The 14221-nt window shown below is 45.6% G+C and overlaps 1 protein-coding gene across 1 annotated transcript in view; it reads right to left on the bottom strand.

Moving 5' to 3' along the window:
* DEPDC5 (DEP domain containing 5) overlaps nt 1-10371 on the bottom strand; it is a gene marked incomplete at its 3' end in the record, with an annotated part of 28637 nt that extends 18266 nt beyond the window's left edge. The window contains exons 1-8 of the mRNA XM_006105553.3: nt 10249-10371; nt 9484-9606; nt 6153-6240; nt 5334-5380; nt 4977-5062; nt 4051-4134; nt 2628-2677; nt 534-603 (exon numbers count right to left, since the gene is read on the bottom strand). Of these exons, the coding sequence (XP_006105615.1) occupies nt 534-603; nt 2628-2677; nt 4051-4134; nt 4977-5062; nt 5334-5380; nt 6153-6240; nt 9484-9541 (483 nt within the window). The remainder of the gene's footprint in view (nt 1-533; nt 604-2627; nt 2678-4050; nt 4135-4976; nt 5063-5333; nt 5381-6152; nt 6241-9483; nt 9607-10248) is intronic.
* Between the last annotated feature and the right edge of the window lie 3850 nt (nt 10372-14221).

Here is a 14221-nt window from a genome sequence, read left to right as displayed (position 1 = left end):
ATACTGAACATGCCACCCATCACCACCTAGCCATCCCTCGCCATCTATCAATCAACTCACCGTATTTTTTCTATGTAAAAATAACTTACAGACATTAACACTCCCTCTCTTTTTATGTTTGCTACTTCTAAAAATTTGGAGGCTGGAAAACCAGGTACTTGAACTGGTTATAAAGTAATTTTTGATTGTTTCTCTGTTTTGTTTTTATTTTATTTTATTTTTTTAAAATATATTTTATTGATTTTTTACAGAGAGAAAGGGAGAGAGATAGATAGCTAGAAACATCGATGAGAGAGACACATCGATCAGCTGCCTCCTGCACACTCCCTACTAGGGATGTGCCCACAACCCAGGTACATGCCCTTGACCGGAATCGAACCTGGGACCCTTCAGTCCGAAGGCCGACGCTCTATCCACTGAGCCAAACCGGTTTCGGCAATCTCTGTTTTGTTTTTATTTCTCGACTTAGACATCACGATTCGGGGAAATGAAACAAAACAAAAAAAAACAACAACACATTTTCTCCATCTTACCCTGGTATCTTCACTGATATAACCACACATGACCTTCTCATTCTTGACCCACAGCTCACCAGCCTGTGCCCTGAAAGGAGAAACACACACACAAATTATTGCAAATCTTACATGAACCGTGAAGACACGGTGATGACTTCAGGGTAGCTCACTCTACTCTGTTACTTCTACGCAAGTGACCTCGCCAGCTACAGATTTCCAGAGATAGTGCCATGGACGGATTACACAACATGAGGAATTCCTAGAGCATGTTGTATATGCACAACAGGAACTCTTAATCTGAGCATCCACAGACAGCACGTGGGCCTAAAAAAAGGGCTACAGGGAAGCCATGAACCCTCTCAAGTGATGCAAATTTTGTTCTGGGCAGGGTACTGCAGCTTTTGTCAAATCTTAAAAGGGTCCATATGTCACAAAAAACAACTAAGAAGCACTGATGAGCATTTCTGCTAATCCCAGTTTTAACACCATCAGTCTCAACAGAAACAAAATCCATCTTAATATCAGGATTAGAAGATAGGCAGTTAGAAGGCAAGAAGGGACAGAGGCCCTATACCCGTGGTCGGCAAACTGCGGCTCGAGAGCCACATGCGGCTCTTTGGCCCCTTGAGTGTGGCTCTTCCTAAGCCTTAGGAGTACCCTAATTAAGTTAATAACAATGTACCTACCTATATAGTTTAAGTTTAAAAAATTTGGCTCTCAAAAGAAATTTCAATCATTGTACTGTTGATATTTGGCTCTGTTGACTAATGAGTTTGCCGACCACTGGCCTATACAATGGAGGTCATACTAGTGAATAATTTTCATGGCAACTTGCTGTTGTGTTTTGGGGGCTTGTTGTTTTCTCCTCTGCCACTTGTTAAGACTGTAAATGGGTAGAACAGTGGAAGAACATGGCCTTTAGCACTGACCAGCCCGGAGGGCAACCAATCAATGTTCCTCTCCCACGTGATGTTTTTCTCTCTCTCTAAAAAAAAAAATCAGTGGAAAATATCCTCAGGTCTTATGAGTCAAAACAAACCCAGGACAGCCCAGCCAGTATGCGCAGTGGTTGCACGTCCAATTTATGGCTGAATCATAAAACATCCCTTTTTGGGGGGGAAAATTCCCTTATCCTTTTTTTCTTTCCCAATTAAGTAGTTCAGACCAATCAAACAACCCTAGTAGCTGGTATAAAAGTTCTTTTCAAAATGATCCTGGCTAATAAAAGTAGAAAGAATGACTGAATTAGAAAACCACCATCTCACAAAAATCATCAATGGATAAAACCATTAGGTAAAAAGTTGATGGGGAACTTCAGACTACATCACCGGAGCCCACCTGTCAACTTTAACATGATTAAGTGAGCCAACCAGGAGCAAATATGCTTGTACATGTGCAACAAATTTCAGGAAAGACACAGTGTCTTCTAAGGAAAAGGATTATATATTTCATTATACACATCTTTGTACCACCAGCTTTACTATGTATATAGAAGCGTGCTTTTTTAATTTAAAGGGGGGTCTCTTAACAAACTGAAATATAGAAATAACTTTAATAAATCAAGAGTAATTCAATACAGTTAAAAAGGCAGAACTAGCCCAGCCAGTTTGGCTCAGTGGATAGAGCGTTGGCCTATGGACTGAAGGGTCCTGAGTTTGATTCCGGTCAAGGGCACATGCCTGGGTTGCAGGCTCAATCGCTAGTGGGGGGGGGGGGTGGGTGGGCAGGAGGCAGCTGATCCATGATTCTCTACCATCATTAATGTTTCTATCTCTCTCTCCCTCTCCCTTCCTCTCTGAAATCAATAAAAAAAAGTGTATTTTAAAAAAAAGGTTTGATTAAGTATGTTCATCTGAGGCTTTTTCCAATTCTAAAGTTATGAGTCTAGACCTCCTTTGTTATGGAACACCAGGTGGCTTCAGCAGCTGCCTGGACTCTGGTGCATTTTGCGGGGGGGTTTTGGTTTGTTTTAGCCAGAAGGGAACCTAACATTTTAAACTATTGCGTATTTCATTATAGGGACACCCATAGGCCTCAAATGCTGTCTGCAGCCCCATGGCTGCATCCATAGGCCTCAAATGCTGTCTGCAGCCCCATGGCTGCATTACATGCTGTTCCCCAGCAAATTCCACCTTCTGAGTGATGTAGGCGCATGTGCTGACCTAAGGGAAGAGGGGGAGGTTTAACAATACATCGAGGCCGCAAAAGGTCATCAAGAAAGGCTCCAGGCTGTCTCACCCCTCCTAACAACCCCAAGTTCAATTAGCCTGGGCTAACAACCCCAAGTTCAATTAGCCTGGGAGTAACAGCTTTATAGGAAAGCCTGCTGGGTCAGGTCCAACAGCAGGGTCTTAAGAGTTTGGCAAGTACAGACAATAGTAAAGACCAGGTGGATAAGCAGCCAGCTTCACCTATATACTTATCCTCACGTTTGCATGCGTACCTAAATTTACATACTCACTTATATATAGAACATTTCGTTCTCATGTTAGCTCTCATTTCGGAAAATAGAACCCTCCTTCTATCATTGAAAATGAGCAAAGAGCCCCAGCCAGTTTGGTTCCAGTCAAGGGCACGGACCTTGGTTGCAGGCTCGATCCCGGGCCCTGGTTGGGGCATGTGCAGGAGGCAACCAATCGATGTGTCTCTCTCACATCGATGTTTCTCTCTCTGTGTCTCTCCCCCTCCCTTCCACTCTCTCTGAAAATCAAAGAAAAAATATCCTCAGGTGAGGATTAACCAAAAAAAAAAAAAAAAAAGCAAATATTTTTTTTTTCTGAAAATATGCACTGCATGGAAATTCTACCTATAATTTGTTGTTTCATAATACTAAAAAAAATCCAATAAGGAGAATTTTCAGCACCAGCTCACCATTTTGATGAACTCATCATTTTAGGTGGAAAACGTAAATTAAAGATAAAATAAGGAAAATGGGAGGAGGGTACGGCAAAAGCAGTCTGACCTGGAAGCAGTGAGGTCTGCATTTTAGCTCAGTGCTGACTGCTCCTAGCCTTCTAGTCTTGGCCAATCACCTAACGTCTCAATCTCAGTTTTCACATCTAAAAATTAGGGGTAATAAATAGCTGTCCACAAGGAGGACATGTGAGGTGCAAATGAAAACAAGGGAAAATTCGAAAACTAGAGTTTTATTCAAATGTCAAATAATATTGTAATTTCCCATTCAAACCAAAAATGCAGAGTAAAACTCTCCGATAACAGACAGGCAAAACAAAGCGAAAAAAAAAAAAATAGAAAGAAAGAACTATGAAAAAAGCCCTGGCCAGTGCGGCTCAGTTGGTTGGGCCTCTTCCCAGCACTGGAAGGTCACAGTTTCGATTCCCAGAAGAAAAAAATAAAAAACACGATGAAAAGTAATGGAGGAAGATACAGAAAATGTTCCCAATAATTGTCTGTGAAGCTGCAATCTGAAATGACTGTAAGCTCTTCTCCCTTACTGGATCCTCTAATCTGTATGAGAACATGGATTATTAATATAATATAAAAAGGCACAGACTTTAAAAAAATGGTATCTTACCAAACTTTTCTTTAGTCTCCACATATCCCCACGGCCAATATATTGATCCTTAAAGGTTAGCTCCACTAGATCAAGGGTCACATCCTAGAAAAGACAATCAAACATATCCCTCTGCATCATTCTGCCTCACTTCACGGGCATAAGATAATGCCCGTCACATGGAGACACCTTTTGGCAAAAAAGAAACTACTGGAAGACCCTCCAATAGCAGCACCATGACAAACAGATTTTATCCTGCCAACAACGGTTTCTGAGACAGGTGATGAGTCTGTAACAGAGGCTATAACAGCTGAATCATGGTTAAGTGCCAAGAGCACCAGAGTACTAGTTCTGGGTTTCAGTTTTTTCCTCTTGTTATTGACTGCACTGGGGTGACACTGCTTAACAAAATTATACAGGTTTCAGATGCACAATTCCACAGTACATCACCTGTACACTCTATTGTGTTGTTTTAGTCTTAATTCTGACACACAACTATGACATCGAGGTTTGTGTTTTATTTCCCTAGATAATGTCAATAATACCTTCTAGAAGATTTTTACCTATTATAACATTGTTTCTAGACGTGCGAGACTATAAAGAAAATTTAGTATTTTAATAGAAAACTTTACTTGTAGCTTCACAAACACACACAGATATCTATACACAAAATCTTTAAAAAGGGAGGAGAAAATATATATATATACACACACACACATAAATATTTTTTTAAAAGATTCCATCCTTATAGAAAGAGGGGCAAAAAAAGGGGGGGGCATTTTAAATGCAACTTACATACTGCCTATAATCTAAATAACCTACATGTGACTGCATATTTCATAGTCTGACACTATACGTAAGTAACTCATTATTTCCTTAGAGGCCTAACCTAGAGGAAGGGAGCTAATCATCTCGGAAAGATATTCAAGCCCAGAACAAAAACATACCTTAGGGTCTACGACATTCACATAGACATCTTGATAAGGTCTTAGACGAAACACTTGGGTCACGGTCTGGTCCACACTGATAGTTTCTGAAACAGAGAAGAAATCTAATAATACATTCTGGAAAAAAGCAGGTACATATATTCTAATCCATAAAGACTCAGACGTTCAGGAAGCAACACAACTGACCCTTTGCCATGGACGAGCCATGCTCTCTGCCTACCAGGAGCTTAACATTTAGAATTCTCTGCTTTTCAGATGACATAAGCAAATAAAGACCTGAGCCTGCAGTGTTTCCTGCAGTGTCTGGGATAGTAAAGTATAAAAATCTTAGAGAAGAGAGATGGAACTTTTTCTTACCTTTCTGTAAATCTTCCTTAAGTGACTTGACTTGCAAAAGCAGAGGGCTGGGGGGAAAAAGCAACAAAAAGATGGGATGCTATAAGCAGTAACTAATTAGCTTTCTTCATGCAACCCCTCTAAAAGGTAAACAAATGACTCTGGACATATTGTAACTTGCAGCACAACAAAGTAATCCTGCACCTACACTCAAGGAAATGGAAAAATGCTACAGAATGTTTCTCTCTCTCGTTTTAAAATCTTTATTGTTGACAGTGTTACATAGGTCCTCTTCCCCTCCCCCGCATCCCCATTGATCTTTTCCAGCCTGCCAGAATTTTTCATAGAGTTGTCAATTCGGCTTCAAAAACAGAAAGAATGGTCCTGGCCAGTGTGCTCAGTGGTTAGAATGCTGGTAGTGCACCAAAGTGTCGAGGGTTCAATTCCCAGTTAAGGACACATACCTGGGTTGCAGGTTCAATCCCTGGCCCTAGTTGGGGCTTGTGCAGGAGGCAACCAATCAATGCTCGCTTCTCTCTCTCTCTCTCTCTCTCTCTCTCTCGTTCTCTCTCTCCCCTCCTTTTCTTCCACTCTCTCTAAAAATCAATGGGAAAAAATGTCCTCGGGTGAGGATTAATAACAAATAAAAACCAGAAAGAATGAAAAAAAAAAACCCAGAAAGAATGCACCACTTTTTAAAAGATGATGGGCTTACCGAATCCTAGAGGCAGGAGCATTTTTATCCCAAGGCAAAGAGCTGTCCTGCCCGTCAAGACCCTTAAACAAAATCTCATCTGGAAACAGCCGCCAATCAGCTCCCCTGACCTGTCAGGCACTCACCTGTACTCATCGTTGGGGTGAGCGATCTCCACAATGTCCCCAAGCTTGATGTGAGGAAACACTTTGGGGTTCATGACCAGCTCATCATCTGAAAGACAATTGGGCCGTCCCCAGCAGGAAACACACTCACCGAGTGACAGGTGTGATGCGTGTTCTCACACTGGGTCCTCCCACCCCCTCGGGCGGGTATGACAGCACAATCCCTTCTGTTTATCCCAAATGATGCAAAGGTACTGTCTTCATACGACCCTCACAATGAATCTTTGGATCTAGCAGAAATGAGGATATACCCTGGAACAGGTTAAGGGTAAACAGCTAGTAACAGCACAGCCAGGACTGATGACTGCCTAGGCCAGAGCGCCGTCTACCTAACGCCCACCACCTCTCATATGTCATGAAAGTCAAGCCAAATAAAATGGAAAAAACCTCCGATACCATTCACATTAGGATCCAAAGAGACCCTTAAAATAAAGGGCGGACATGGTTTCGTGCTTTGTTTGGGAGAGAACTCTTGCAAATACAACATACTCAAAGCCATAAAGATGGGAGTGATTTTTTTTTTTCTCTTTTGATATTTCGGGAAAGACATGGCCTTTAACTAAGCTAAAATCATGACAAATAAGTATATCTAAATTTCAAACATAATCAGATCCAATCAAAATTCAGCCTGGGAACCCAAAACACTGGGTTAATCCCAAATTTTATTATATATATAGTTTTTTTTTTTTTATTGATTTTAGAGAGGAAGGGAGAAAGAGAAAGAAACATCCATGTGAGAGAGAATCATCGACTGGCTGCCTCCCACAGGCATCCCAACCAGGGGGATCAAGCCCACCACCTGGGCATGTGCCCAGGTAGGGAAGCAAACCAGCAACCAACCTTTCAGTGCATGGGACAATGCTCAGCCAACTGAGCTACACCGGCCAGAGCTTCTGTGGCATATTGTTTCCATTGACAGTTTTATGCCAAATCCTCTGTTTTATGACAGTTTTGTCCCAACTTCCACCGTCGGAATGAAGCTCCCTGAGCATGCATTCCTTCTGCTTCACGTTATCATTTCCTTTTTGCTCGTCTGTCTCTTCAAGCTGAATGCCCCTCAGGGACAAGCGACCTTATCATGCTCATAACCTTTATGTTTGGCACAGGTGTGCACCTGAGAATGGTTGGATGTGTTTTTATTTATAATCCTACGGGAAACAGGGTAGAGCACCTAGCCACCTGGGCCTCGTCAACAGGAAAAAGCAGACTTGTATGCATCGTATCTACTACTACATAGGGTGGGGCACAAGTAGGTTTCCAGGTGTTCGTATGGAAAATAATACAAAAGTTAATAAGTAATAACACAAGAATGAACTCTGTGTTTCGTGTACTCACAACTGGACACCTACTTGTGCCCCACCCTGTTGCCTCCGTCCCTCTACCAAAAAGTGACTTGTGTTGGCTGTTCAGTTCTCCTTCCCCCATGTTTAGGCAGCATCAGCCGCATGCCAAGAATAATGTTAACCACAGAGGGTGAGTTTTAGCAGAAGTTGTTTTAAGTATAGCAATGCCTGGTTATCCTGGTCCTGGTCATGATAGTGGCTACATTTATGGAGTGGCACTAACAAGCCTGGTGTTTGCTAAATACTTTCCATACGTCACTTAACTTGACCTCCACAACACCTTATGACAGAGAAACTAATGTTTTTCCACCGGGCTGGCATGGCTCATTGGTTGAGCATCAACCTATGAACCAGGAGGTCATGGCTCGATTCCCAGTCAGGACACATGCCTGGGTTGCAGGCTCAATCCTCAGTGCGGAGCATGCAGGAGGCAGCCGATCAATGGTTCTCTCTCATCATTGGTGTTTCTATCTCTCTCTCCCTCTCTGAAATCAATAAAAACTATACTAAAAAAAACAACAAAAACACGATTGTTTTTCCTTTTTTGGCAGCCCTTGCCTTTGGAGCAAATGCATACTAAAATACAATTTTAAAACAACTCATTGTGTTGTTAATTCCAATTGCTGAAGCAAATAAGGTTGTTAAGACAGAAGAGAAAATTATTTATTTAGCAAAAAAAATCATATTACTAAGTGTCCTCTGCTGCAGATTTATAGACTCAAGTGTTCAGAGAAAAGACATAAGGCCCGTGGATGTGTAGATACGATAAACCAGGGGCTGGCCAGGGTCACAGGGAAAGTCAGAGGCAGAGCTGACACTCTGGATTCTGGTTAGCGCAGGACAGCACGCCGTGTTTCTGCCCCTTCTCACATGGCCTCAGAGCCATGCAAAGCTTCATGCTTTGATCATACCTGTCTCATGCACATCTGCTATTTCTCTCTCATTGAATGTAAGTTTCTCTTTTCTGCCAAACCAGTGCAGGCTGATTTAACACCCTTCAATTTAACAAATGAAAGGTGTTAATTGGTAATATTCACAATGTTCCTTAAAAGTCAGAGTGCAGCCCTAGCCGGTTTGGCTCAGCCTGAGGACTGAGGGGTCCCAGGTTCGATTCTGGTCAAGGGCATGTACCTTGGTTGTGGGCACATCCCCAGTGGGGGGTGTGCAGGAGGCAGCTGATTGATGTTTCTAACTCTCTATCCCTCTCCCTTCCTCTCTGTAAAAAATCAATAAAATATATTAAAAAAAAAGAAAAAGTCAGTACAGCCTGGCTGGTATTGCTCAGTGGTTGAGCATTGACCTACAAACCAGTAGGTCACAGTTCGATTCCCGGTCAGCCTGTTTGTGGGCTCCATCCCCAGGAGGGGGCGTGAAGGAGGTAGCTGATCACTGATTCTCTTTGATCATGGATGTATCTATCTCTCACTCCCTTCCTCTCTGAAATCAAATTTAAAAAAAACAACAAACTTAAAAAATAGGTCCAAGTGCAAATGCTTTTAAAAAAGGCCTGGCCCTAGCCGGTTTGGCTCAGTGGATAAAGCATTGGCCTGCGGACTAAAGGGTCCCAGGTTTGATTCCGGTCAAGGGCAGGTACCTTGACTGCAGGCTTCTCCCGGGCCTGGGCCCTGGTCGGGGCTTGTGCAGGAGGCAACCAATTAATGTGTTTCTCTCACATCGATGTTTCTCTCTGTCTTTCCCTCTCTCTTCTACTCTCCCAAAAAATCAATGGAAAAGTATCCTCAGGTGAGGATTAACAACAACAAAAAAAAAAGAAAGAAAAGGTCTGTACTCTGCGCCTACTGCCCTTCCACTACGGTATTATACTTGCTGCTTCGCTCAGACAAGTTTCCTGTCTCGCCTACATGGTCACACGAGCCAGTGTGTCATTTTCAAGGCACTGGACACACCAGGACCTCGGCCAACTCACACAACTCCCAATCGATACTGACCGCTGCCCCCAAAGCCCTTCTTGTGGATGACCAGTTTGTAGACCTTTGTGGTTCTCATCTTGCACGGCGGTTTCCTTCAGCTGTTCCAGGCTTGGGGGAGAGAAGTCATCTTGCCTCCCTGCCCTTGAGAAACACAAACAAAAAGGCGGTCAGACTTCGCCTTGCAACTGCTCTTCGATTGGAACCTCCTGCACAAACCGTTGCTGATCAGGGAAGAGGTGGCACCAAACCCGTGGATGAAAAATAACGCCTCCAAGGAGGGACGGAGGACAAAGAGGACCAGAGAATTTGGGGAACGAGAGGATTGGGGGCCACGCTCTCGTCCTTCCTCCAAGAAGAAGACATTCATTCTATCACACTCCTGGAGTGAGAAGGGGGCACCCATTACCTGGCCTCCATCTCCACCAATAACACTCAAGTCATAAAGCGCTTTGAAAAGGTAGGCGCACTCCTTCTGTGGGAGGAGAGCGTGGGCCGGGGCGAGCTGACTTGGCCAAAACCACTCGGGAGGCTGACAGGCATGGCCACAGTTCCTGTTTGGCCATCCATGTCGAGGGCAAATAAGAGCATAAATGGGAGGAAGGCGCGGGTTCATGCCCCGCACCTCCATCCGTGCAAACTCGCAGCGGGTCCTCCGCGCGTTCACTCATTTCACCGCTGAGATTCAGAGACGTGCAGAGCCTGGTCTAAGGTCACACAGCGGGTTGGGGGTGGGGCCTCCCTCTTGTTCCCCAAACCCGGGCCCCGGCTGGCAGCTCCACTCACCCGCAGCGCCGGACCCCCTTCCCGCTTCAGCCCGGGGCCCCGAGGACCGGACCTTCGCCAGGTCCCTCGCGCCTCCTCGGGGCGACCCTGCCGACGCCTCTATCGCCTCCGCCCCCGTGCAGCTCTCGTGCCCGAGCTCCAGCCGCCGACCCGCTCGCCCGCCCCAGCGGAGGAGCGCTCACCTGAGAACCCGCGCCGCGCCGGTGGCTCCGCCCCGCGGCTACGCCCCCTTCCCGCCCACCCGCCCCGGGCCGCTCTGGCCGGGCCTCCGCCTCCTCTCGGTGTCCGCGCCACTTCCGCATCCGGGCCTCGCGCCGGGGGCGGGGCCTCGCGCGGGGGCGGGGCCTCGCGGGGGGGGCGGGGCGGGGCATCGCGTGCAGACTCCCGCTCGCGCTGCCCCATGCATTTCCCGCTGTGCAGGCCTGAAGATCTCAGTAAGCCGCATAGAGGAAATGCCTTTGCCTTCTAGTCATTTCTAAACAAATACGAGCCCGAGATCTACGTTTCCAACTTAGTGATCCCCCCAACGAGGCAAATTCAGCAGAGTCTCCTCCCCGGACCTATAAGGGGAATGTTATGTATGGACCCTCGTCTGGCCTCACCCGGGCTACTGAAAGGCTCAACATGGTTTCTGGGAGAATTTAGGTAAAATACAAAGGGCGAAGCACGTGTGACTCAGTGCGATCGCCCCTGCTGGAAAGTACCCGTCTTGAGGGGCTTTTCAAAGCCTCTTCCAAACCCCAGATAACGTGTGTGCTGGCCTGGTTATTCATAATAATAGCTACCATGGCTTTCACAGACGTCCTTATGTGATCGTCACATCCCTATTAGGTGGCAAATACTATCGTGTGTTTCAGGCACCAGGGAACAGGCTGGGGACCCGAAACTCCTCGGAAGAAAGCAAGGACGCATCCTGACCCCGCTGAGTCCAAAAGTTTAACCAGCATCTTCATGTCACACCCAAGGGCTCAAAACATTTATCTGATTGACTGTGATATTCGGGGAAATTCGGAAGGCCGCAAGAGAAAAAAGCATTGCATCCTGCAAGGAGACTTGGGAATTGCAAGACAAGTAAGAGCTTCCTTAAGCATCCATGCTTTTATTTTAGGATTCAGAGGTTAAATATTAAATCATTGTAATTTTTTTTTATATATTTAAGGGAAACATATAATCAAGGGAACTGCAACAGTTCCAAACATTTTCAGGGACAAAATGTTACAAAGTGAAGACTTTTTATGTTGCCAATTCAGAGACACACACAACCCCCCCCCCCCCCCAGGCTGTTTTCCGTCCTTAGCAGCAATGGCTGATGGGAAGTCCTTCCATCTGTGAGGTGGCTAATGGGATGCTTCTCCTCGCTCTCAGGGGAATTGGATTCCACCTCCTGAGAGCTGTCCAAGGTTGGTCTCATATCTTAGAAATGAAAATATCCCACTTTTTAATTTGGCATAAACTTGAGAAACACCTTAAGGTTTGAGATTTTAAAAAAACTTGTCTAGCCTTAGCCGGTTTTGCTCAGTGGATAGAGCATGGGCCTGTGGACTGAAGGGTCCTGGGTTTGATTCTACTCAAGGGCACATGCCTGGGTTGCAGGCTCTATCTCCAGTAGGGGGCGAGCTGGAAGCAGCCGATCAATGATTTTCTCTCATCATTGATGTTTCTATCTCTCCCTCTCCTTCCTCTCTGAAATCAATAAAAATATATCTTTTGGGGGGGGGAAAAAAACAAAACAAAACACTTGTCTAAAGCTGGTCAAGGTGAGGGGAGGCTGGAGCTCCCAGACTGGGACTCCAACTGCCTTGGTTCTACAACCATTGTGCTACAACCACCTACAGGATGTACCCAAAAATTCAGTGAGCAAGATAAATAATATTTTGAATGCAATATTTTCAAGTCAAAATTAATACAAAATTCCATAACGTACAGAATAATCACATATTTAAATAAAGACGAGATCAATAATGGTGCTCTGCAGAGTCCTATGAGAGCCTGAGGCAGAAGGACAAACCAGTAATTCTGGGTTTCTCAGATCCCCTTCTAGAGATAAATAGTTGCCTGAGGAAGTACTTGAGGAAGCAGATTCTGTAAATGTAGAAATGTTCTAAAGTGAATTTCTAGTGAATTCATCCCAACAGCACCTACAGTAGCCTATAAGTGAACTGTACAAGTATATAGATGATACATGGACTCACAGGCTATATTGCTAACAATAGGGTTGGCATTGTTATGGGAAAGGGAACCTGGCCCTGAGGGGGTCTGCCGAGGGCCAGCTAGTAGTGTGTGGGTTCTTGCAGGAACAATTTCACAACACGAATCCAGGTGGATTTTAGAGGATGTTTTTACAGCTGGGGACAGTGAAACGAGGAAGGGCCTAGGATAGAAGCAGCACCAGGAGAGAGACTAGGTAGGGGCATGAGCCCAGTCTGCACTGCTTTGGCTCACTAAGAAGTCAGAGAAAAGGGCACCTTGGAGATGGTTCAGAGAATTCACTTGGATGTGAGTCTCATGGGGTCCCTTAGAGTTTAGATGCGTGCCTGCAGGGGAAGGAGTGGGGGAAGGGAAAGGCATGGGCATGCTCCTGGGATGGAGAGAGCACGCTGGAACCTTCATTTTGATGGTTTTTAAAAGCTGCAAGTCTAGGGGAAGTCTTAGGGAAGAATTTCAATAGAATATCCATCTGGTTTATGTTGATGTGCTCAGATGAGATTTATCCCCCTAACTTCATCTATCCTTGGATTTCTGCTACCTATCTCCCTGAGTAGGATGATTTAAGCTATTTACCCTTTGGTTGGGGAGAAGTAAACCATTTACTCTTTTTTTTTTTCATATGTGTTTATTGATTTTAGAGAGAGAGAGAAAAAGAGATAGAAACATTGATGAGAGAGAAACATCTATCAGCTGCCTCCTGCATGCCCCCTACTGGGGATCAAGCATACAACCTGGGCAGGTGCCCTGACCAGGAATCAACTGGTGACCTCCTGGCTCATGGGTTGATGCTCAACCACTGAGCCACACCAGCCAGGCAAACCATTTACTCTTAGGTGTCCTCGGTTACAGAAGATACGATTTTGCGATTTACTAGATGGCTGCAAACTGCTTGGCCATTTAACTGTTCCCCTATTCCGCTTGTCCTGGCTTACTAGCCTGTCTCAGCATTTGGATTTGGATTTGTTTTATCTCTAGTCCCAACTAAAGCCTAGAAACCAATTATCTCCGCCATGTTGGCTGGCTCAAAGATATCTTGATCAGAAAAGGGAAAAATAAAGTCTCCCCCAAACCTTGAGACTGTCCTTCAAATACCTATTGAGCGGACTCTGTTAGGTACCCAGCAAAGAATGATGGACAAGATACACAAGGGTGGGAAGGGACAGGTGATAGTGAATGGAGAGATGAAACGGGCCACTTCAGCTGGTGTTAAACCTATGAATAAATTAAAACAAGACGCCTTGCCTTAAAGGACCGGAGGCAGAGAGGTGCTATTGAGATTTAGCGGTCAACGTAATTAGGAGGAGGAGGGGAGTGACATGACCTAAAACACTGATTCCAGTTATAAAGAGCTCTAGGGCTGCCATAGTGGGAGGCAGGAAGTCCCTAGAATCGCAGCGCCAGGCCGGAGAAATGGTGGACTGGACCAGGGTATTTTCGGTAGAGACAGACACTGGACCCTGGGGGCGGGGGGCGGGGGGAGGGGGGGGCTCAGCAGAAGTAGCGTAAAACGGTGTGTTCCGCTTTAAGAGCACAGGCCGCAGGGGCGGGGCCTAAAGCGACGGGGGTCAGCCGAGGGCGGGAGGCCAACGCTGGAAGAGCCGCCCCTCGGCATGCGCGCGCACCCCGTGCGGGGGCGGGGCTTGGGCGAGCCCGCATGGCTGTCTCCGGCCCCGGATGAGGAAGTACGAGGAGGGGGGCGGGAGGGAGGAGAAGGAGGGAGAGGACCATAGAGACGAAGAGGTGGCGACGGCCGGAGCGCCCTGGG

Source organism: Myotis lucifugus, unplaced genomic scaffold (assembly GCF_000147115.1).
Source record: "Myotis lucifugus unplaced genomic scaffold, Myoluc2.0 scaffold_694, whole genome shotgun sequence".
In the NCBI taxonomy this organism is placed as follows: Eukaryota; Metazoa; Chordata; class Mammalia; order Chiroptera; family Vespertilionidae; genus Myotis; species Myotis lucifugus.
The sequence above is the reverse complement of the archived record's forward strand: the minus strand, read 5'-3'. Positions and strand labels throughout refer to the sequence as shown.